The sequence below is a fragment of the Antechinus flavipes genome, chromosome 2 (genome assembly GCF_016432865.1).
Source record: "Antechinus flavipes isolate AdamAnt ecotype Samford, QLD, Australia chromosome 2, AdamAnt_v2, whole genome shotgun sequence".
NCBI lineage: Eukaryota > Metazoa > Chordata > Mammalia > Dasyuromorphia > Dasyuridae > Antechinus > Antechinus flavipes.
This window is the reverse complement of record NC_067399.1, coordinates 525,775,952-525,801,458: the sequence shown is the minus strand read 5'-3', so window position 1 is coordinate 525,801,458 and position 25,507 is coordinate 525,775,952. Positions and strand designations below refer to the sequence as shown.

General features: G+C 34.4%; 1 protein-coding gene across 1 annotated transcript in view; it reads left to right on the top strand.

Moving 5' to 3' along the window:
• Nucleotides 1–25,507, top strand: part of WDR72 (WD repeat domain 72) — a 257,455-nt gene that overhangs the window by 151,526 nt on the left and 80,422 nt on the right. The window contains exons 18-19 of the mRNA XM_051980681.1: nucleotides 7,554–7,633; nucleotides 24,350–24,539. Of these exons, the coding sequence (XP_051836641.1) occupies nucleotides 7,554–7,633; nucleotides 24,350–24,539 (270 nt within the window). The remainder of the gene's footprint in view (nucleotides 1–7,553; nucleotides 7,634–24,349; nucleotides 24,540–25,507) is intronic.

The window sequence follows — 25,507 nt, the reverse complement described above, 5'->3', positions numbered from 1 at the left end:
TCTCGACTTTTTATTGTTCCATATGAATTTTGTTGTTATTTTTTCTAGATCAATAAAATATTTTCTTGGAAGTCTGATTGGTATAGCACTAAATAAATAGATTAGTTTAGGGAGTATTGTCATCTTTATTATGTTCGCTCGGCCGATCCAAGAGCACTTAATATTTTTCCAATTATTTAAGTCTGACTTTATTTGTGTGGAGACTTTTTTATAATTTTGCTCATATAATTCCTGACTTTCCTTTGGTAGATAGATTCCCAAATATTTTATGGTATCAACAGTTATTCTGAATGGAATTTCTCTTTGTATCTCTTGCTGTTGGGTTTTGTTGGTGATGTATAAAAATGCTGAGGATTTATGGGGATTTATTTTGTAGCCAGCTACTTTGCTAAAATTATGAATTATTTCCAATAGCTTTTTAGTAGAATCTCTGGGGTTCTCTAGGTATACCATCATATCATCTGCAAAGAGTGATAGTTTGGTTTCCTCATTGCCTACTCTAATTCCTTTAATATCTTTCTCGACTCTTATTGCCGAGGCTAGTGTTTCTAATACGATATTAAATAATAATGGTGATAGTGGGCAACCTTGCTTCACTCCAGATCTTACTGGGAAAGGTTCCAGTTTTTCCCCATTGCATATGATGCTTACTGATGGTTTTAAATATATGCTCCTGACTATTTTAAGGAAAAGTCCATTTATTCCTATGCTCTCAAGTGTTTTTATTAGGAATGGATGTTGGATTTTATCAAATGCTTTTTCTGCATCTATTGAGATGATCATATGGTTTTTGTTTGGTTATTGATATAGTCAATTATGCTAATAGTTTTCCTAATATTGAACCAGCCCTGCATTCCTGGTATAAATCCTACTTGGTCATAGTGTATTATCCTGGTGACGATTTTCTGTAATCTTTTTGCTAATATTTTATTTAAGATTTTAGCATCAATATTCATTAGGGAGATTGGTCTATAATTTTCTTTCTCTGTTTTCAGCCTACCTGGTTTAGGTATCAGTACCATGTCTGTGTCATAAAAGGAGTTTGGTAGGACTCCTTCGATCCCTATTTTTTCAAATAGTTTATATAACATTGGAGTTAATTGTTCTTTAAATGTTTGGTAGAATTCACATGTAAATCCATCTGGTCCTGGGGATTTTTTCTTAGGGAGTTGATTGATAGTTTGTTCTATTTCTTTTTCTGAGATGGGACTGTTTAGGATATTCACTTCTTCCTCTGTTAGTTTGGGCAACTATATTTTTGGAGGTATTTTTCTATTTCATTTAAGTTGTCGAATTTATTGGCATAAAGTTGGGCAAAGTAACTCCTAATTATTGCTCTAATTTCCTCTTCGTTAGTGGTGAGTTCTCCCTTTTCATTTTTAAGACTAACAATTTGATTTTCCTCTTTCCTTTTTTTAATCAGATTTATTAAGGGTTTGTCTATTTTGTTGGTTTTTTCATAGAACCAACTCTTAGTTTTATTAATCAATTCAATAGTTTTTTTACTTTCAATTTTATTGATCTCACCTTTTATTTTTAGAATTTCAAGTTTAGTGTTTGACTGGGGGTTTTTTATTTGTTCCTTTTCTAGCATTTTTAGTTGCAAACCCAATTCATTGACCTTATCTTTCTCTATTTTATACAAATAGGCCTCTAGAGATATGAAATTTCCCCTTATTACCGCTTTGGCTGCATCCCATACATTTTGGTATGATGTCTCATTATTATCGTTTTCTTGGGTGAAGTTATTAATTATGTCTATGATTTGCTGTTTCACCCAATCATTCTTTAGTATGAGATTATTTAGTTTCCAATTATTTTTTGGTCTACTTCCCCCTGCTTTTTTGTTGAATGTAATTTTCATTGCATCGTGGTCTGAAAAGGATGCATTTACTATTTCTGCCTTACTACATTTGAGTTTGAGGTTTTTATGTCCTAATATATGGTCAATTTTTGTATAGGTTCCATGAACTGCTGACAAGAAAGTGTATTCCTTTCTGTCTCCATTACATTTTCTCCAGAGATCTATCATATCTAACTTTTCTAGTATTCTATTTACCTCTTTGACTTCTTTCTTATTTATTTTGTGGTTTGATTTATCTAATTCTGAGAGTGCAAGGTTAAGATCTCCCACTATTATAGTTTTACTGTCTATTTCTTCTTGCAGCTCTCTTAGTTTCTCTTTTAAGAATTTAGATGCTACCCCACTTGGTGCATATATGTTTAATATAGATAGTGCTTCATTATCCATGCTACCCTTTAGCAAGATATGGTGTCCTTCCTTATCTCTTTTAATTAGATCAATTTTTGCTTTAGCTTGATCTGAGATCAGGATGGCTACCCCTGCTTTTTTGACTTCACCTGAAGCATAGTAGATTTTGCTCCAACCTTTTACCTTTAACCTGCATGTATCTCCCCGCTTCAGGTGTGTTTCCTGTAAACAACATATTGTAGGATTCTGGCTTTTAATCCATTCTGCTAACTGCTTCCTCTTTATGGGGGAGTTTACCCCATTCACGTTTATGGTTAGAATGACCAATTCTGTATTACTTGCCATCTTGTTAACCCTGGTTTATGCTTTTCTCCCTTCTTTCCCCTTTCCCCCCCTTCCCAGTATTAAGCTTGTGAGCACCACTTGCTTCTCACAGCCCTCCCTTTTTAGTATCCCTAACCCCGCCTTAGAGTTCCTCCCCCTATCTTACCCCTTTCCCTCCCAGTTCCTGTATTCTCTTCCACTTAGCTTATTCCTTCCCTTTTCACTTTTCCCTTCTCACTTTTCAATGAGGTGGGAGAAGTTTCACCATAGATTGAATATGTCTTAAGATTTTTCACTTAAAACCAATTCTGAAGGCAGTAAGATACCCACTATATTCATCCCCCTCCATTCTTTCTCTCAGATATAATAGGTTTCCTATGCCTCTTCATGAGATGTACTACTCCCACTTTACCCTTTTTCTGGTACAATGTCCTTTCCACGTCAATTTCTAGAACAAGGTATACATGTATTCTTTATACATCTTTATAGCAGAAATATAGTTCCCAAGATTAATCTTTACCTTTTTAGTTTTCTCTTGAGTTCTATATTTGTAGATCAAACTTTTTGTTAAGTTCTGGTTTTTTCATCAGAAATAGATGAAATTCGCTTACTTCGTTGAATGTCCATCTTCTTCCCTGGAAAAAGATGCTCATTCTTGCTGGGTAAGTTATTTTTGGTTGCATACCAAGTTCCTTAGCCTTTCAGAATATCATATTCCAGGCCCTTCGATCTTTTAATGTGGATGCTGCCAGATCCTGGGTGATCCTTATTGTGGCTCCTTGATACTTGAATTGGGTTTTTCTAGCCGCTTGCAATACTTTTTCCTTCATCTGAGGGTTCTGGCATTTGGCCACTATATTCCTTGGTGTTTTGATTTTAGGATCCCTTTCAGTGGGTGATCGATGAATCCTTTCAATGTTTATTTTTTTCCTCTGTTCCTATGACTTCTAGGCAGTTCTCTTTGATAATTTCCTGGAAAATAGTGTCCAGGCTCTTTTTTTCATCATGTTTTTCTGGAAGTCCAATGATTCTCAGATTGTCTCTCCTGGATCTGTTTTCCAGGTCTGTTGTCTTCCCCAGAAGGTATTTCACATTTTTCTCCATTGTTTGATTTTTTTGGATTTGCTTGACTGATTCTTCTTGTCTCCTCGAGTCATTCAATTCCACTTGTTCAATTCTGATTTTCAGTGAAGTATTTTCTTCACTCACTTTTTTAAAATCTTTTTCTAATTGTCCAATTGAGTTCTTTTGTTCTGTGGAATTTTTTTCCATTTCGCCAATTTTGTTTTTTAGAGAGCTGTTTTCTGTTTCCAGTTCACTAATCCTATTTTTCAAGGATTTTACTTCTTTATCCACTCTCTCTTTAACTGACTTCTCCAGGCTCTTTTGCCAAGCCTCCCTCTCCTTTTCCCAAGCTTCCCTCTCCTTTTGCCAAGCCTCACTCTGCTTTCCCCATTTTTCTTCTAGCTCCCTTGTGAGAGCCTTTTTAATTTCCTCCATGAGATTCATCTGTGCTGAGGAACAGATGATCTCCTCCTTTGGGGATTCACCTGGAGACTGTCTGTTTTTAGTCTCCTCAGGATTTAGAGTCTGCTCTCTATCTGTATAGAAGCTGTCAAGGGTTAATGTCCTCTTCAGCTTCTTGCTCATTCTGTCTAATAATCAGAGACAAACTACCAAAGAAAAACAGAAAAAACTGGAGTCTTTCTTTGGGGGAGGGGTTGGGTATGTTACCGAGCTTCCTCTACAGACTGCAGGGGGCAGCAGTGAGGCACTAGCAGGACTGTGTTGCGCGTTGGCTCTGAGATCCCAAAGCGTGCTGAGTCACTGTGGGGGTTGGGGGGGCGGCCAGGTCCCGAGAGACTCCAGCTGTTTGGGGTTGTGTTCTTCATCCCCGGTGTTTTTAGCTTCTCTGCTGGGCTGCTGACTTGCTGCCGGAGCAAAGTATCCAAACCTGTAGCGAAGCTCTCCCCGCAGAGACGGCTGCGATCACTCCCCACCCCCTCTCCAGTCTGCTCCCGTGCTCTCACTGCCGCTGCCCTCAGCCTGCGCCCGATCTAAAACCGCCCCAGCCCTCCAGTAAAGACAGACCTTTCTTGGCGAATCTCAAGGATGGCTTCTCTTGGTAACTATTTGTGGGGTTTTTTTCAGTCAAGCATTAATTCAGAGGCTTGTAATGAAATGGATAGTGAGAGAAAGCGTGGAGCTTATGCAGCTGTGAGCCTCCTCTCCGCCATCTTAACCACTAAAATTAATAAGTTGAAGGAATGTTAAATAAAAGAAGAGATAAGAGGAACAAAAAAATATCACTTGCCAACAAAGGCATAGCATATTTAGATGTTGGAAAATGCAAAGAAAATTTTTTCTAGCTCTTTTCTTATTAATCAGCTTAAGTTGATATGTCAGTTGGTACTGTTTATAACTCTCTTAATATTCCTTCTTTTTTTGGAGGGGAGGGAAGCACTGTCTAAGAACTCAGACTTCCAAAGTTAATGAAGTCCTGGGTAAAATGAGTCAAAAGAACCTAAAGAGCTATTTTACAGAGTCAAATGTAGGTTCACAGTTGGTCAGGTTTGGAGGTAGTGGTTCAATTACTCAGTGGCCTCTTTGTTTTGTCTTTTTGCCAGTTCTTAGCTCAGTTCTTAACGAATGAGTTTGTCAGGAGATTGATCCTGATTTCTTGTTTAATTGGGAAATCTGGAGAATTTAGGAACAAGCTTAGAAATCTAAATATTGTTTTAGAAACCCATGAATTCAGAACAGGATGATGTTTGCTCAATTCATGACTAAATTATTAAAACTTTGCTAACCCCCTTCAAAAAAGAAAATGAATATTTTTATCACCATCTCTATTTAGTAATTTATTGGAGTTTTCTTATTTAAATTAGATTATCCTCTGTATTGTCTTGGGCTTCAGGTAACTCTGTGGATGAAGGAGAGACAATTAAAGAGCAAGACAGGAATGACAAAAGAGAGGATTAAAACTACTGATGGATTGCAGTAATGAAGTTTTTCTTCTGTATGCACATTACTATTGAATGTCTTACATATTAGTACAATGTGAGGAAAAATTGCCCATTTTCAGAACGCCATCAAGACTATTCTTAAGTATTTTGTATTTAAGTATTTGCTGAGCAGTGTGCTAAGTGCTAGAAGTTCAAAGCAAAAAGGTAGTGCCTATGACTTTAAACAACTTACTTTTTGATGGGAGAAGACAATATTTGAAAATCAGAACATACAAGAAAAATAAATAGAAGGTAGAATCTAATCTTAGAGATGATACTGCTCTGGGGAGTTATTTCTATAAGTGTTGGTGCTTAAGCTAAGTCTCAAAGGAACCTAGGTTTTCTAAAGAGTCAGAGGAGATCATTCTCTTCATGGGAAGCTTCCAGAACAAAGACATATAAAGAAAAGATGCATCATTTATAGACCAATGTTACTAGGTTGTAAAGTACATGGAGGGTAGTACTATATAATAATATTGGGATATAAGGAAGGATCCAAGTTATAAAGAGGTATAATGCCCAACAGAGGAATTTATATTTTTTACTAGATACGTGGGTACTAGGGAACTACTGGAGCTTATTGAAGGGATGAAGTGACTTGGTTAGATCTATATGTTGGGAAAATCACTTTGGCAACTGAATGGAAAACTAATTATAATCAAGAAGGACTGGATAGAGAGACCAACTACCAGTCTATTTTAATAGCCCAGGAAATTAAATTCTTATGTCTGCAAGTGGGAGGAAATGGTGAGATATGAGAGATTTTTATGAAGAAATAATATTTGAAAATTTATTTTAATATGTAAAGCAGCAAACAACACTGAAGTTGTGAATCTGGAGATTAGAAAAATTGTGGTCTTCTTGATTGTTAATAAAGAGGTTCTAAAAAGAAGGTGGATTGGGGCGGGGGGGGGGAGATGGGGTAGAGTATGAGTTATGTTGTGTTGAATTTAAGATATCTATGGCACATAGACCTTGTGCTATCCAAAAAGGAGTTGACTATGGGATGCTGTAACTAAGTTAAGGGATTGGGGTAAATTAATAAAATTGATATTTATCTTTATTCATATGATAACTGAACTGACTAAAAATTGGTGAGATCAACAAATGAGATAAAACAGGAAAATAAAAGGAGAGGATTCATGATAGAGCACTGGGAGATATGCACCATTAGCAAGTATGACATGAATAAAGATCTAGCAATAAAGACCAAAAAGAAAGATTAGAGTTGATCCAAAAGAGAGAGCAAAGTCAGAAAAATTGAGAGGAGAAAACATCTAGGAAGAAAATTTAATCAACTGCATCAGATACTGCAGAGAATTCAAGAAGAATGAGAATAGAGGTGTCATTAGATGTGACATTTAGAAGTCATTGATAATTTTGGAGAGAGCAGTTTCAATTGAATAAAGAAATCAGAATCTAAATTGCGGTTTAGAAGTAAGTTAGAAGAGAATTGGAATTACCAATTATAGACACATTTTTAAGGAGTTTAATTTAATAAGAGGGAAAATATATTAGATGATAGTTAGTGGGCAAGTTAGAATCTAGTGAGGGTTGTTTTAAGGAGCAGGGAGAGTTAAAATACGGTGGTAGCCAGGAAGAAGTAAGTATAATGCCAATGATAATTTGCTTCTTCCCCAAGAATCAATTTGCTTGTCATTCCACAGAACCATAGTAATATTTTGACCACATTTCTTTCCATTTCACTGTTTTTTTATTATTCTTCCTCAATCCACATAGAAAATGTTAATGTAAACATGAGATGTGGATGACTGAGTTTAATTAAGGATTTTGCTTTTTCTAGAAGGAAAATTTTTTTATTAGTTGAATGTTTCAAGATGCCCTTATCTTCTCAACAAGTAATGACATACATTTAAATTGACTGTGAAATGTGAATTTTCAGAAAATGTAAATCACCTGTTAGCTGACAATCTAGTAGAGTAGGCATTTGCCTCAGAAGTTACATGTTCTAAATACTCTTAAGTGACGATGACTACTTTGCATATTTCTAGGTAAAACTGAATTTCATTTTCCTGATGCTGATCTTTCTCTGGTGAAGCTAATTTCCTGCTGGAGAGACCAATCTGTACAGGTATGAGGCAGTTCATGATGTGAAAGGTAGTTCTTAAAGGCTATGGTCTTTGTTTGATACACATTCTCTTTACTCAAAAACAGTAGGTATCTTATTAGTGCCTCTTCTGGATTTTACAAGTAAGGCTAAGTATTGCCTATGGCAGGTCTAAGGTGGGGAGAAAGAAAAGGAATGTGAAAAATATGAAGCAATGAGAGCAAGAGAGAAAAGAACAAAGGTCTTATAATGATGTAAAACCAGTCTTACAAATGACATGAGCTTCTTAAATTATTCTCGGTGGTTTCCTCCTTCTAAAAGCTGTTCAATTCAAAACTGAACTTCTAAAATATTTCGTCTTGGAGTAGCAGTCAGTCCACCAATAAACATTTATTTAATATATTCCAGGCACTGTACTTAGCACTGAAGGTATAAAAACATGTAAAAGATAGTTTGTGCCCTCAAGGAGCTTATAGTTGAATGGAGGAGACATACAAATGACTGTATACAATATACAAATAAATTATATACAGAATTAATTTAAAATAATCAATTAAGGATAATATTCAATTAATATAATTAAGAAAAACTTCCTACAGAAGGTAGTGCTTTTAGCTGGGACTTGAAAGAAGCCAGGGAATCCAGCAGGCAGAGAAGAGAAAAGAGAATATTCTTGCATGATATATATGAATTCATAGTATATTCATTTATATTATACTATGAAATATTTTTTAAAAATTTTGGCCACTTCATCCTCATATCATGATGATAGTTATCTTAGGAAATGTCAGATTTTAATAAAGAAATGAATTTTAAATTGCCTTTTACATACATCCCTTCCTTTCTAGTCTTACTTTCCCCACTCAGGATCTTGCCTGTTCAATTGCATTAGTCCATGAACTAGTTACCTATGACTTCAGTATCTTTCTCCTACATATATATCAGGTAGATTATTCTCTCAGGAAATAGGGTTTTCATCACATTAATATGCCCTGCTCCAAGTCTTTCAATGGCCTCTAGGGTCAAGTTCAAAATTCTTGATCTCTAGTTATTTGTTCTTAGGCTTATCTCCTACCAAACCTCTTATTCTAACAAAACTAGTTTCTTCATGTCATTCTAAAACATTATGACCATTCTCTACATCTGGGTCTTAATCCATACTGTTCCCTAGCTGTGATGTCTTCCCACCTTTCTAAATCCAATTATTCTTTCAAAACCCTACTCAAGTCCAATCTCCTGTGTGGAATGTTTCCGGAGTATAGGAGAGTCTTGCTCAGAGAGTGCATTGTGAGATAAATAATAGGTGTTCCTTCTGTAGCTCTTATTGATAGTATCACTGATTTTATACTTATTCATTCATTCAAAAACTATTTATTATTCATCTAGTGTGTGTAAAAACACTTTGCTTGGCACTGGGGAAGAAAGTGAGAATATTAAGACATGATTTCTATTTGTATGGACCGTATAATTCAGTCCTTAACATATGCTACTGGGAGGGAAAAGGGTTTCTTTTAATGATATTTTTCACCTCTATCTCTTTGCTATCCAATGAGGCTATAATTTCCCTTGGGGTAAGAACTATGTCTTATCCTTTGAATCCTCTGTATGTATAGTAACATTGTAGCTCTCACAAAGTAGATAATCCACAAATCTTTTTGACTTGATTAACTAAATGTAGAATTTTCATCCATTATCCCACTGCAAGGAACATATTGGAACATGGCCTTTTATGCTATAACAAATGTGAGCAAGGTCAGCAAACTGTGTTTCTAGGGGACATATGAATATTAGACTCTTAAATTGTACCCCATGAACATGACTACTGCTCTTATATAAGAGTATTACTCAACTTTATCCCCACATATTCCTTTTCTCCTTCCTTTGATATTGGTTCATTTATTCATCTTTATAGAAGGACATGATTTAAAATAATTAAGTTATCACAGAGGCATTAATTTCATGGATTGGACGTAGCATTCAGTTTCATGTATCATTCCTCTCAAGAAAGTAACTTATTTCATTCAGGAGATGAATTCCTTTCCCCTAGTCATAGACCAGAAAATTTCAGTATCTTATAAAAGATTCTCTTCTTTATGAAATAGGAGTAAGACACAAACAACTATTCACATCTGTATTAGAGAAGACTGTAAAAATTTCTGGGGTTGCTTAAGTTTTAGCAGGCTACTTAATTGCTGTGTGACTCTGTGTAATCTACTTGCAAGAGCCCAGGAGCTTCATCCTGTCCTGGAAGTTCACTTCAAGATCAGCCATTGCCCTTTTCTATACCTACATTCCTTCATTACTGAAATTGGACGTTCCATAAATCCCTTAAATACTCTTTCCTGCAGAGTGCTGCCAGAAGGCAGAAATGGCTCAGCTACCAGTATGGCTTTCTCAGTCCTTATCCTTAACTTTCAAAATAATTTTATGTTGTCCACCTCCATTTGCTTTCCTCCAAATGTTTTACATCATGGGAAGAACACAAAACAGATAAAAAATGTCATATAGTCAAGTTCTGCCAGTGGGCTTAAAATACCTCTATTACAAGGCAAAAAAGGGAATGAAAATTATTTAATTTCGCCTTACCATTGTTTGTTAGCTTTCTAAAGTTAGCTTTGGCCTAGCAAACCAAGAACATGATTGAAAGCTTGATCAACACACCAGCCACACATTTGCCACTATAAAGAGTCACACTAGAGAAGATCTCTTAGATTTTTGCTTGCTGGCTAAGCTATTTATTTTCCCTTTTCTAGCTTAGCAAGTAAGTCAAGTCAAGAAGTAATAACTAAGAACTTAATATGTGCTTCAGACTTTGCTAAATATATGAGAAAAAAAGATGTAAACAATCCCTCTCCTGAAAAAACTCACAAATTTGGACAGTGTCAAATAACTGACATTGTGGCAAAATAGGTAGAGAGATGGCCTCAGATGCAGAAAGGCATGAATTCAAGCCCTGCTTATCATATAAACTGACTATGCATCTATGGGGTAATTGTTTAAACCTTAGATGTCTTAAGAGACTTCTTAAAACTACAAACCACAGAATAGTTGTTAATGTGCATCATTCTTCTTTACCAGGCCTTTTCTTCACCACCTACATCAATGAAATTACAGATGAAGTCCAAAAATCAAACAATGGGTCAATAGTACACATACCATATCAGTGTTGAAATGTCATTCTTGTCCCTGATTTAGGCAGTGCTAGGGAAGTTGTATAACCTGTCCTTACCTTAGTTTCATCACCTGTGAAATGAGCACAATTTGCTTTTGTTCCACATGTATCACATGTATCAGTGGTTCTCAAACTTTTGTTCTCAGTATCTTTATGTTGTTAAAAAACTATCAAGGATCTGTTCAAAAAGTTTTTGTTCACATGGGTTATATTTATAGCTATTTACTATATTAGAAATAAAAAAAAATTTGAGTTTGTAGACTCTCTGAGTTTCAGAGACCCCAGCAATTCTTTGGACTACACTTTGAGGACCACTGACATATATCTCTTTGTTATTCAACTAGGCTATAATTTCCATTGGGGTAAGAGCGATGTCTTATTCTTTGACATTAGACATGTAGCAAAAATTAGGCGTTTCATATAATTGAGAGGCAATGTGACATTCTTGTTGTTGCTTAGATGTTTTTAAGTTGTGTCTGACTCTTTGTGGTCACATTTGGGGTTTTGTTGACAAAGATACTGAAGTAGTTCGTCATTTCTTTCTCCAGTTCATTTTATAGATGAGGAAACTGAGGCAAACAAGGTTAAATGATGTCACAGGATTACTTAAGAAATGTCTGAGACCAGATTTGATTCATCTTCATGAAAATAAATCTTATTGACTTCAGACTCAGCATTGTACCCCCTTTCTGTACTAATGTGGCAAAGGGCATAGCAAGCTTAAAGGAAGACTAGGGACCAAGTCCTATCTCTGATATATATTAGCCATATTATTCTGAGCAGATCATTTGATCTCTCAGTATTATGGACTTGCAATTTTCAAATGTTGGCTTCAACTTTTCTTTATGCTGTCAAAAAATTATAGAGACACCCAAGTAGGTTGTATCACTTACTATTTACTAGAAATAAAAACAGCTTAATATTAATATATTATTAATATAAATACAATATTAATAACCCCCTGAAAGGATCTTGGGCATATCAAATCCCTGACCCACATTTTGAGAACCCCTGCTGTAGATAATTCTTTTAAGACAAAAGTCACACAAAAGGTGGTGAGAGGTTCCTCAGTTGGTGTTTCCTATATTATTTAAGTCATGGGTCTAATTCCTTTCCTTCCCCTATGTGATTTTAGTATAGAAACATGAGGAATTATAGAAGCCATTTCATCCAAGAGATAAATAGCAATGCATCAAACCAGATGCTGATTTTAAATTTACTACTGTTCATTCTACATCTTCACACTACCTTTCTATATTATATTTAAGGTATTAAAAACATTTTTATTAGAAAAATTAATAAAATTTATTTATTTAAACAAATATAATAAATGAGACAAATATGAAAAAATGAGTAAGTCATTGTATTCTGCCACATTTCAAAAACTGCAGTAATAATATTCAACAAGAATTGATTCATCAAGAAGAATTATTTTCTTTTTTATATATAGATATTTTTAATGACTAAATCAAATTATAATGTTTGTATGACTGGACAAGTCATTTAACTGTTCAGTGCCTCAGGATTGGTCCTTTACTATTATACAAACATATTGACTTTCCCCATATAAGCCTCTCAAAAGATAAGTTGTAGGGATTGCCTTAACATATTTGTAAAAGGAGGGGTTTATGTTCCTGTAAAAATGAACTCTAAATATGTGTACACAGGTATACATACACTCAAACACAGATATACCACTTATTTATCTCAACAACTGCTGTATTTGGGAGAACTAGATTGAAATACTTTCTAAGCCACTTAATAATGTTGTGACACTGACTTATTCGTTGTCTATCTTATTAGCTTCTCTTATTCTCAATTTTCTCAATTGTAAAATGGGACTAATACTTGCCTTGTAGGGTTGTTGTAAAAATCAAATAAAATAATATATATAAAGCATCTTGTAACCTTTAAAGCAATTATGTAATAGACAACATAATACATAACTATCTGTTGTTATTATCATTCTTTGAAGGAATGTTGAAGATAATGTTTCCAAATGAATTATTCTGATTTCTAGGAATTGAATGGGACTGATTGGATGAAGTATTTCTCAGTATTGTCATACGATCCCTGTTCCCAGAACTTTGGACTTTGAGGGAGGTCATTTACTCTCTGGAGGAATGGACTTTGAACCAGAGATACAGGAAGTTGGGGGAAGTGACATGACCTGTGGGAGGCAGCCACCATTAGTGATCATTGATAAAGGATGGTTACATCCTGTTAGTCTATCCAATGAGATGACTCGAATCTTTTGCTTTTAAATCCTGCATAAGCCAGAAGCAGTTCAGGTTCCAGGAACACATGGCAGGAGTTGGGATGGCTCCTGGGTGTGTGTCTGGGCCTCTCCCTGCAGGGATTAAATGAATGTTTTCTCTTTGTACCTGATGATGTCTCTGATTAGTTAATTGGATTGGGAAGGCGGTCTTGCACCCTACCCATCCCACACAGAATTAAGAAAAAAAAAGAAAAACATTTTAAAATGCATAATCTGTGCCAGACATTGTGGTAGGTGCTAGGATATAAATTAAAAGACATCTGCATATAGTCACATATTTCATATAGTCTATGTTATTGGGAGATGGAGACTAATGAGTTTCTTGAGTTTGGGAGTTCTAAACTACAATACAACTAAAGCTGTTTGTGTGTCTATACTAAGTCCAGAATCTATGTAATGAATTCCCAAGAACAGAAGACCACCAAACTGCCTAAGGAGTAAGTGACTTGACCCAGATCAAAAGAGAAAAACTAAAGGAACAGATTAAAGCTCCTATGTGATTAAGTATTAGGACTGAGCATATGAATGACCACTGCAATTCCTACCTGGTTGAGACTGGAAGACATAGTTTTTTAAAAAATAACAATGACAATATAATGTCCTGCCTTCAGGAAACCTATTCTTATTTCATAGTGAATAGGGAAGAGAGCTTTTGCTGAGGAGTCACAGGAATAGAATGGTGACATAAATGATGATCAGGGACTTTCTAGAAACAATGAGTATTCATTTGGTTACTATTCTTAGAGCAAGAAATGAAAAACAAGGGGCTTGAAGGGTGAATATCTAAGGACAGGCTAGATGGAAAGCTGTCTTGGCTGGATGAACATGAAATATTGGGCATCATGACATCCCTTTCCCCTTTTTGAAAAACATATCAGACTTAAAGAGGAAAAAAAAAAAAATTATTTTTTTTCCCATTGTCTAAACATGACTGACCTTGAGAAACACTGTTGGAGAAGAGTTGAATTGGTAATGGCTTGCAATTTACATGCTTTTGTTATTGCAAGTTACTGGAAGCTCTTAAGATTAGATATGCTCACACTCAAGAGTGTCAATGGTGGACTACAATCCTTTGGGGAAGATGTTGCTTAACTGTAGAACCTGGGAAAAGCACTAAAGGCCAGAGTAAGAATGAGTGATGTGCAAATGATTTTTGCACACTAGGATAGACAGGCAGGAAGAAGAGATTTATAGACACCTTCACGATGTCTTGTGTCATTTTATGGCACTTTGTTGTTCCAAGATGTTAGGGAAAATCATTACAAAATGTTATTTGGCTGGAACACAGTAGTAATTCCAGTAATGAATATGTGATCCAGTTTCATGATAGCTTCTTCCTAGGCAAAGAATTGTATAAAGGTTATTTTGAATCTATGGGCACCTATGTATTAAAAAAAAAAAAAAAAAAAGGCTAATGCCTAGATATAGTTCTTTTGAAAGGACTTAAAACACATTTTTTTTTTTTTTTTTGGCAGGGGGTGGAAGGCATAACTATGTTCACAGTTCTGTCTGATAGTCTGTCATTTATAATTAAACTATGTTCACAAATCTGACTTGTTTTTGTAGTTCTATACAGAATAGAACTTTTTTTGAAAGAATCATTCAAAACATATCTTTTATCACTAATATCTATCATATACACATTTTAAAAATATTGTTATAGATCAGTTTTTACATCACCTACCTTGTTCCTTGTACCTGTCACAAATATGCACTCTATGACACTCAGTATTAAGCCAAAAATTAGAATTCTTTTCACAGTTTCATTTATTGTCAAACATTAATGTCAATTTCCAACTTATTTCATAGTTAAGAGTATTTGAATTAGTATTGTTCAAAGTCTTTTCCATTTATAAAATTTTATTTTATTTTTTCAGAAATAGCTTTTTTTTAATGTGAAAAATTAAGTTTAAGGTCAGGTCTGCTATTTGGGAGGCCGAGGCTAGTAGATCACATGAGCTTGGGAATTCTTACCTGAAGCTAGCCAAAACAGTTTCATTTGGATGTCTGCTTGAAGTTCAGTACTATATGGTAAATGCTCAGAAGATTTTTTGTTTTGTTGTTTGTTTGTTTTTTTTTGGGGGGGGAGCAGGCTATCTACAGATTGATAAATTAGTCCGAGTTAGAAATGCAGCTGGTTAAAGTTTCATACTGATCAGCAATGGGAGTAGGGCCTTGTGGAACTGCTTACTTTCAGCCTGAATAAAATTTGGAGACCTAGTCTTCCCCATTGTGCAAAAATTGTATTACTTACTCATACATCAGCAAGTACACATTATATTCTCAGTTTTCTTCTAGGCATTGTTGGGAATACAGAAAAATATATTTCTTTACTTATTGAATTTACAGTCTAGTTAGGAGGGCTATTCCAATACATGTAAAGTGATAATAAGTAAATCAAAATATAAATCATAAATGTTTTTGAAACTGCTATGCAGTAGAAGTGCAAGAAGTAAGAACTTAATGTTCTAATTAAATTTGCATATAACATTAAGCTTGGAAGGAAGTTAGCATGTTGAATGACATAATTTGGTTAACAATATCTGGAGAGGCTTGATTGGTGCTACTTATCAGGTTTTATAAAGTATCTATGCATAAGGCATTAGATCATGCACTTATATTTAATAATAATAATCATGAGAAATCAAATTCTAACCTTTAGTTTGAAGGATAGCATGGAGGGAGATAACAGCTAGACAGCAGTTGCCATGAAAAAAATTTGAGCGTTTATTGGATTATAAACTCAATAAAACTTGAGAGTGGAACCTGGTGACAACAAAGAATTTAATGTGATTTTAACTTCTATTAAGTGAATTATAGAGTCCAGAATAAATCAAGTCAGAGTCTAACTTTATTCTACCCTTTTTAGACCACACCTGGGGAATCTCATATTCATTTCTATGCCCAAAGGACACTGACCATGTAGAATTTATCGAGAGGCATGGGACCAGAATAATTGGACTCAAAACAGTACAATAAAAGTTTAGTTGAGAGAAATGAAAATATTTAATTTGGAGGAGAAAAAAAACACACACTCTCTTTATACACACATGTGTATGTGTACATACACACACGTATATGATAGCTTTCTTTAAAAATTTACAAGATTCTTATAGATTAGGGAGATTAGGATTTTGTGGGAGTGGTTGTCCTTCATGCCGGAAAAAGACTCAGATGATATCACTATGTTGGGATGAAGGTGCAATATGTCTGACTGTAGCTGATCACACTAACACAAACTTAGAAGGCTTTATCACAGGCTGGGCATACAGTGTCCATAAGTACATTTGGAGTGGAGATATCTCTAAATTTTCACACCTCATGTTTCTTTTGAGCTACTACAATTCCATTTTGCTGATAGAGCACAGTGCTTTTTTTTGATGTGGGCACACCATTTTGAGCAGTCCTTTGCCAGTGTCTCCCATGTTTCACAATTGATTCCAAAGTTCTTCAAAGAGACCTTGAGTGTCTTTGTATGTTTCTGACATCTATATAAGAACTTGCATTGTGTGACCTCTATGTAAAAAAAAAAAAACCCCAAAAATGTTTTTTAGGAAATACACATTTGGCCTTCCAATAATGTAGCCAGCCCATCAAAGCTATGTTTTTTTGCAATAGAATTTGAATGCTTGGCAATTCAGCTCAAGCTTTAACATCTGGTGTTATATTTTGCATGATGACCCTCAGAATCTTCCTAAGAAAACTTAAATGGAAGCAGCTCAGTTTCCTGCCATGGCACTATTATACTGTGTAGGTTTCATAGGCATACAAAAATGAGGTCAGCATGATGGCTCTGTAGACATTCAATTTGGTAAGCAGTCTGAAACTTCTTCTTTCCCATGATTCTGTCAAACATTTAGATTATTCTGATAATACATGTGTCAGTGTCATCATCTACATGTACATCTTTAGAAAGTATTACTGCCAACATAAGTGAAATTATCCACAACATTAAAAATTTCTCCATTTGCTGTAACTAAGGATTCCATGTAATGTTAGTATGGTGCTGAATAATGAAGAACCTCTATTTACTTGGTGTTAAGTTATCAGGCCAAAATGAGCACAAGCAGCAGAGAACTGATCTCTACTTGGTTGCATTTCAGTCTCAAAAGTCTGCACTTAGGGCGCAGTCATCTGTGAACAAACAGCATAATTGATGCTGGCCTGATTTAGTGGGGAACATGAGACATTCACTCACTCAAATAATGGTTCCATAGGACAAGAGTACGAAAGGAAAAGAAACAGATCTTTTTAGTCATTTAGATAATATTTTAAAACGTATAAGAAGAGTATGGGGAGTAAATGACAGGGGAATAAGCATTCTAATAAGTCCTTTTAGCACACGAACAAGTATTCTAGTAAATTCTTGATTTTACATTCAAACTCCAATTTTCCAACTGTTTCTAGTGTTCTTCCTACAAGTCATGCTTTCTTCTGCATGAGTTCTGAGGCCCTTAATAGACATCTTCAATTTGACTATATAACATAAAGACCTGAACTACTTTTGAACTTTTCCAATTTTATGATATTGTTGTAGGGCCTTGATGTTATCAGAAACTACTATTTTTTAAAAACTTTTTTATCAGGTAATCAGTGCAATCAATATGGTATATAAGAAGATAATGTGATGATGGTAGATATATTGAGGATTGGAATATGGAAAGCCTAAAGTCAGGAAGAATAACTCAGATGTTTCTTTGGAAAACCACTTTCATTCTTTTCAATTCAATTTGATAAACATTGATTGAGCACTTTGTACAAGACTGCGAGTATACAAAAATGGGAGAAGATTCAATCACTTGTCTCAAGAAGCATCCAATTGGTGAAGGGATAAACATAGGCACAAATAGCTATGAATCATCATGGCAAGGTAACAGTTGTCCACATAACATGCCATAAGAAATATGAAGAAATGATGGGTCATTTTCACTTGGAAAGATAAGGAACTGCTTCATGTAGGATTCAGTATCTTTAACTTCAAACTTATCGGTTCTTAATTATGATCTCTTGTTTTTCTTTGCATCAGGACAATTCTAGAATTGTATCTATTTAGTTAATAACAAAGCATTTTAGAGACTGATGATCCTGGATTTGAAGTCAGGAAATCCTGAGTTTAAATTAGATTTCAAATATCCTAGAGAACTGTGCAACTCTGGAAAAGGCACTAGCTCTCAAATTTCAATTTCTTCAACTGAAAATAACCATAACACCTTCCTTACACTCTAGGGAAGTCCTAGTGAGATAATGCAAGAATGCAAGACCTTCCAGGAAAATGTAAATTTTTGAAGAGTAATGACTGTTTTTGTTCTATGTCCCTAGTGCCTAGTACATTGTCTGGCACTTAGTAGGTATTTAGTAAATGTTCGTTAAATTATATTGAGTTGAATAATATGTGTAAAGTATCTTTCATAAAGTACTACATAAATATTTGCTATTATTAATAATCAGGGACAGCATTCTAGAATCACCGGATATTTAAAAGATGGATCATTTTTTCACTAGCAGTGGCTATGTTTGATATTGACTTGGCATAGATTTTACATTGGCAATCTGCATTTTGAGGTTATTTGCAATTGGTCGTGTGCCACACAGAAGTCACTTTTGAGTTAGTAAGTGTTAGAGCTCTGAGTATGTAATCGATCCTGCTTTTAATGTTTAATGTTTTGCATGGTTATTATTTCACTTCTTCTTGTTTTTTGATGATATTCATATTGATTATGAATGTAATAGGAATTTATTATGACAAAATGCATCGATAAAAACAAGATTCAACAACTTACTCCTAGATGCATTATATACAAAATTAAAAATTATAAATAGTAAAAGAAGCTATGCATATGTATTTATTTTATTAATTAATCAAATGTCATGTTTTAGGATATTTTATCCAGTGGAGTGTGTAATTTTTACTTGTGCATAGCACTGGAAATAATTAGCACCCCACTGCCGCTAGGTGGCCATGGGCCAAAAACCGTCTGATTTGCAGACTTGCTATATGCCATTCTTATTATATATCCTTACCCTATGAAGAATCTCTACAGAGTCATAGGAATTATCATGTGGGGGGAAGGCAATAATTTTACATCAAAGGAAATCCAGAAGATGTTTTTACCATTGAGATTTGATCTATAGTTTGCAGTGTCCCAAAAGCCTTAAGCTTTTGAATATCTCCTCCTTGAGTATATCAACATGAGATCTTCATTCATTTTGCTTTGGGGGACATCCTGTAGGAATCTGGAAACTTCACAAATCCACTTTGTCAATTCCATTTCCTAGATCCTACACTCCTGTGCGCTGCCTAGCCCAGTGTCTATTGAGGTTATCCCAGAGTTTTTGTTTTTGTTTTTCTACAGAAAAAGGCTTACAAAGAATTGGTTAATAAAACCAGCAGGATGAATGATATTATTTCTACAGAAAGGAGAGAACACAATTTCCATGAGCTTGTAATTACATTAATGTACTCTGTAGTTTCAAACCTTGTTAGCCACAGGGTGGTTAATTTATTGCCATAATCACTCTCCCACATTGTCTGTTACCTTGTAACGGTACAGTCAGTTTCAATAGAAAGAATACCTGAAATGATGAAATAACTGAACCTTAAAGTATTAAGAATATAGCGTTAAGCTGTGAGTAGAAACCATCAAGACCAAATATACATGAGCGATGTTTAGATTAAAAAAGCTTACAATATTGTTAATTTAACACACATTTAATGACCTGGACTTAAAGGATCAATGACCTCCCTAATGTGAGTACTCATTTGAGTGAGTTAGATTGCAATCTCCATATTTATTTATTCATTTATTCATTCAACAAGCATTTCTTCAGCTGCTCCTATATTCCAGTCACTCTACTAGATTTTGAGTATACAAACATAAAAATTACAGCAATCTTGATTTCAAGAAGCTTATATTCTATACAACTAAAAGATGGTTTTTATGAGTTGCTGTGTTCAAAAATGTTCATAGCTGGTGCCAAACTTTCCAAATTTGATCAGTTGTTCTTTTGGCAACAGACTTGCCTTTCATAGCTGATGCCATGGTGAAGACCTTTACGAGTTTTCTTCCCACTCTATGACTATGTGGTGGTATGATCTGATAGAATTTGTCATTGATAACATCATTTCCATATGTAGGCTTACAATTAGGTGTAGAATATTGAATACTCTGGTTTAAGCAAAAATTTTCCAACTTTTCCACCCATTCTTCTGAACTTCTATAATTTTCTTCAATAGTGACTTATTTGGATTAATAAACCAACATGCTGAAGAATGAAGGACCATCCAAAGATTTGTTGCTAGGAAGCAACTTCTCTTCATTTTAGCTTGTCTTACTCCGTCAATATCACAGTGCTACATCCAGGTAGCAGTTATCTATTATCACTCTCCCTCACCTTTGAAGAAATTGAAAAACTGTTCATCATTTTCCTTTCTACCCCAAATTCATTCCTCTTATATTTGATATTCCCTGAGATACCCTAGATTTCAAATTCATCAAACTTCTTACTTCCTATGATCAGTGCTTCTGTCATGTTAAATCTGGTGGCATTTTTCTCTACCACCTCTTCTTCTTGTTTACTTCCCTCCATAAAGTTCCCTCCTTCTCCTGAGTCTTCTCTCTGTTTGATTATCTTTTTAGTCCCCTTTGCTGGACATGTTCTATATGTTCTATATGAAGATATCTCTGGATTTTGTCCTGAACCCTCTTTTCTTTTCCATCTACACTCTCAATGATAATTATTATATTTCTTTAATTGACATGCATTTATTAACCTCTTACGATGTGTTAAATCTGTGTGTAAGAGTATGTGTACATGTGTGTATCAAAAGAGAAAGGAGAGGATGGAGAAGAAAAGACAGAGAGAAAGACAGAGACAGAGAAAGAGGGAAAAAAAAAAAGAAAGAGCAAAGAAAGAAGGTATTAACAGAGGAGAAGACACAGTGGCTAAGGGGATCTAGAAGGACTTCTTGAAGAAGGGGTTGTTTGAGCTGTCTTATGTAAGCCAGGGAAACTAAGATACAGATAAAGGCATCCATATGTAGATGATTCACAAATGTGTGTGTGTGTGTGATATTTAAAAATGGAACTCATTATCTTTTCTCTTTAATCTATCTCTCCTAATTTCCCCATGTCTGTTAATAGCACTACTATATGTCCTATCTCAGCTCCACAACCTTGAAGTTACCATTGATTTTTTTTTTTCTTTTACTCTTTTCTCTTCTCCCTTACTTCTCTCCCTGCCCCCTTTCAGTGATTCACAAAGTCTTGTTCATCCTATCTTATTATTTTCTGCCTTTTTTTTCATTCTCAAGACCATCACTTTAACTCAGGCTCTAATCATTTGAACCATTGAAATAGCCCCTTAATTTCCCTTGCCTCCTTTCTTTCTTTTCTGTTCCGCAAAATTGTTAAATTGATCTTCCTAATACTCAGATCCAACCACATCATTCCTGAGTTCAAGAATCATTTTTGCTATTATTGTTTTTCCTGTTAATTTATCTGCTCATGTTCAATATCTTCCAGTTCTTTCTTACTCAGATCTTTGATAATTTCAAGTTACCCTTTTGCTCCCCTTATTTCCCTTATTGCTCACATTCCTCCTTTGATTGGGATTTCTTTAGGTTCTGAATCTCAGCCTTCTCTGATGTGGAGCAATTTATCAGTTTAGGTCTTTATCCCCACTGACTGTTAAGGTAGGGGAAGAATAGAACTGATCTCAACTGGATTCTGGGCTCTTTCCCTCAGGTTTAGTGGAGTATTACACAACTCCTTTTTCCTCATCTCATCCTCCCCATACACAGCGTGTTGTCTTATCCCTCCATACCTCATCTCTGTGACGTGCCAGTCATATCCTACTGCAGCTGAGAGTGATTTTTGTCATTTGGAGTTTGAATTACCAAGACTCTGAGAGCAGGTATATGTGGTATATTGTTGAATTGAACTTTGTCTCAATTCATATTTCCTTCCCCTTTCCCTCAGTTTCTCTGCTCTTTTGCAGAACAGAATACTATTACTGCAGTCTGTGCTGTCAGGGCCTCAGCAGAAATTTAGCACCCATAACTCAAACTTCTGCAATCCTGATTCAGGATCTTTAGGATACTCAAGAGAGGAAGGGGATTCTGGGATCTGAGGTTGAGTTTTGCTGCAAGCCTTGGGTTAGCAAGTATAACCTTACTTACTTACATGATGAGAGAGGAGATGCTGAGTAGTCTCAGGGTAAATGTCAATCATTTCATCTTATGTGAAATTTTCATTTGTGTTAATGAGTTTTGTAGATCATAAAGCTGGTGAAGTTTTTTTATCCTTGGCTCATAATTTCTATTTTGCAGAAGTTTGAAATGTCATAGGAATCAGAAAAAAATGTTCTTGTTTGTCACGACCAAGAAGTACACTATGCAGTACTTTTGCCAGAATGGGCAAACTAAGAGTAAAAATGAAGTACGAGGCTTTTTATATGGAATCAGGGTAAACTACTTGAATGGGCATGTATAAATAAAAGAAAAAGAAAGTCTTTATAAAGACAAAATTCTCTTGACAACCCTCTTAAAGTTGGTTATACATTTCCCCTTATTTTCTGAATACCAAATTGCAATTGTGTTTTATATTTTCACTCAATTGTGTTCTTTTGTCTAAGTAGATATAAAGTATCTACCACTTTCCAGAGACTTTTCTTTATGTTTTTCACTTACTAGTATTTTATTTTTTCCTATTACATGTAAATAGTTTTCAACATTCATTTTTGTAAGCGTTTGAGCTCTAAATTTTATTTCCCTTTCTCCCTTTCCAGTACAGCAAGCACTCTATAGATTATAACTCTCTACATATGTATAATCATTTCAAATATATTTCCATATTAGTCATAATGCCAAAGAAAAATCAGAACCAAAAAGAAAAAGTACAAGAAATTAAAAGCAAAAAAAGTGAAAATAGTATTCTTTGTCTTGCTTGTTTCACTCAGAATCAGTTCATGTAAGTTTTTCTAGGCTTTTTAAAAAATCAATCTGCTCCTCATTTTCTAAAGAACAGAAATATTCCATTACATTCACATGACAAAGTTTATTCAACCACTCCTCAATTGATGAACCTCCATTCACTTTCCAGTTCATTGCCTCTACAAAAAGAGCTTCTACAAACATTTTTTGCTCGTGTGGGTCCTTTTCCATCTTTTAGAATCTCTTTGGGATACAGACCCAATAGTGTCACTGCCAGATCAAAGGATATGCACAGTTTTATAGCCTTTTGGGCTTAGTTCCAAATTGCTTTCCAGAATGGTTAGATCAATCCCAACTCTACCAACAATGCATTAGTGTCCCAATTTTCCCACATTCTTTCCAATATTTATCATTTTCTTTTCCTGTCATCTTAGCCAATCTGATGTATGTGAGGTGGTACCTCAGCATTATTTTAATTTTCATTTCTATAATCAATGCTGATTTAGATAATTTTTTCATATGATTATAAATGGCTTTTATTTATTCATCTAAAAATGTCACTACTAACCTGTTTGATTTTAAGGAAAGGCCTTGTGACTTCTTAGCCCTTTGCTCCATGATCTATAAAACGAGTACATTAGAATAGATGGTCCCTTAGTTTCTTTGTAGCTCTAGAACAATAATCTTACAGTCCTTAATCATTTTTAACCCTTCTAGGCCTTAGTTTTGTCATGAACAAAGGTTGTTGTTGTTGGGTAGTTTTATTTTGTTTTGGTGGAGTTAAGAAGTAGAAAGGGGAGCTAGACAATATCTAAAATACTGTCTAGCTTTAACCCCACTAGTCTATACCATGGTTAGAAACATATATGTAGATATATATAAAGAGTTAGAATTGCAGTTTTAAGTACCATAGAAATGTCACTAAGAAAATCTCACATTCAAAATTCTATTAAAATACAGTAATTTCAGCTTTTCCAGGCATATGACTTAGAGTATTCAAAATATTTTTTAAAAAGCTATACATCATTTTGTGGATTATACCATAATTTTTTACCTTCAAGAAAATTTTGAATCTATTTCCTTAATTTTCTTGAAAGAAGAAGTAGCCTATTTATCTGGTAATTATGAGTAACCACTTCATTATTTTTCTATAGCTTAATGCTTTTAGGATATAAGGACTTTTGAAATTGTACTTTAAAATTTTTAACAAATTGCACAAATTTCCATGTGCAAAATAATTCAATTATTTAATACATGAAAAGGATTATTTTTGGCTTCATACTCAGATATCACCATCAAAATCCTGTAAAATAATCCTGCAAAAACATCATTTTTTTCCTTTGAATTTTATTTGAATAGGTCATTGAAGCAATACAGGCAGTTCTGCTGGCTGAAGTTCAACAATATATGAAAACCTTAAGAAAGATATCCATCAACAGTCCACCACTGTCCATAGCAGACAATGGAAATGGAGAGATGAAGACACTGCCAAAGAATGTACAGTCAGAACAGCTAGAGTTACAATGCATTAAAAACATTCCTTTGCAAAGTAAGTGCAAAATTTATTGGCATATTCTTACACTGGAACTTTTCTGCTACTTAGAACACATTGAGAATATGAGTTCATAATATATCACTTTAGAAAGACTGGAGCCAAGTGCCCTGTTTCTGACCTATTCTGCTATCAATTTTCCCATACAATTGTCAAGGTTTTAAAGACTACCAAATTCCATTATTATCTTCCATCATTACATATTTTATTTTCCAGGAGAAATAATGTTTGATTTCTCAATTTTGATCAAAACATAAAGAAAAAATTAAAATATTATTAGAAATATTGTTTTTGTTTAACAGGTACAATTAAAATATAATTTTTTTCTATTGACAATTTACTTCTCAATGGGCACTAAAATTAATTGCTTTCATTTTATATTTTAATAATGACTCTGATATATTTTTTTAAGCAACAAGGATATGATTTAGAAATTAATCCAGTTTTATAGTTAGATCATTCCATTTTACAACAAACTTTATCTTTGATGGTGCTAATGTTTATAGTTGGATCAGAGTGAAACTGAATTTATGTTGTAGAATGATATCCATGTTTTTAGCCCATTAGCTGAGCTTGTAAATGAACTGACCTAAATTTTACTTTCCATTTTATTAATAAGGCTTCACAAAAGCAGCTAATTTACAAACTGATTGAGTGTATGTCTGTCATGAAAATTTGTTACTACATGCTTGTTTTCAACATCACTGAAAATGATCAGTGATACTTGTGAATAGAAAAGAAAAATGGCATCCTATAGTAAGGAGGATACTATAATATTAAAAGTATCAAACCTTTGAAAAAGTTTCACACATGGAAATATATCATATTTTCCTCTGAGCAGCAGTACATTGCCTTTTTAAGCAGAATTATTAATTTTAGTTCATGATGCCTATTTTGTTAGTATTGAAAAAAGTAGTTAAGGACAAGTGACTATTTCAGACTCAATATGTTGTTGGAATCGTATC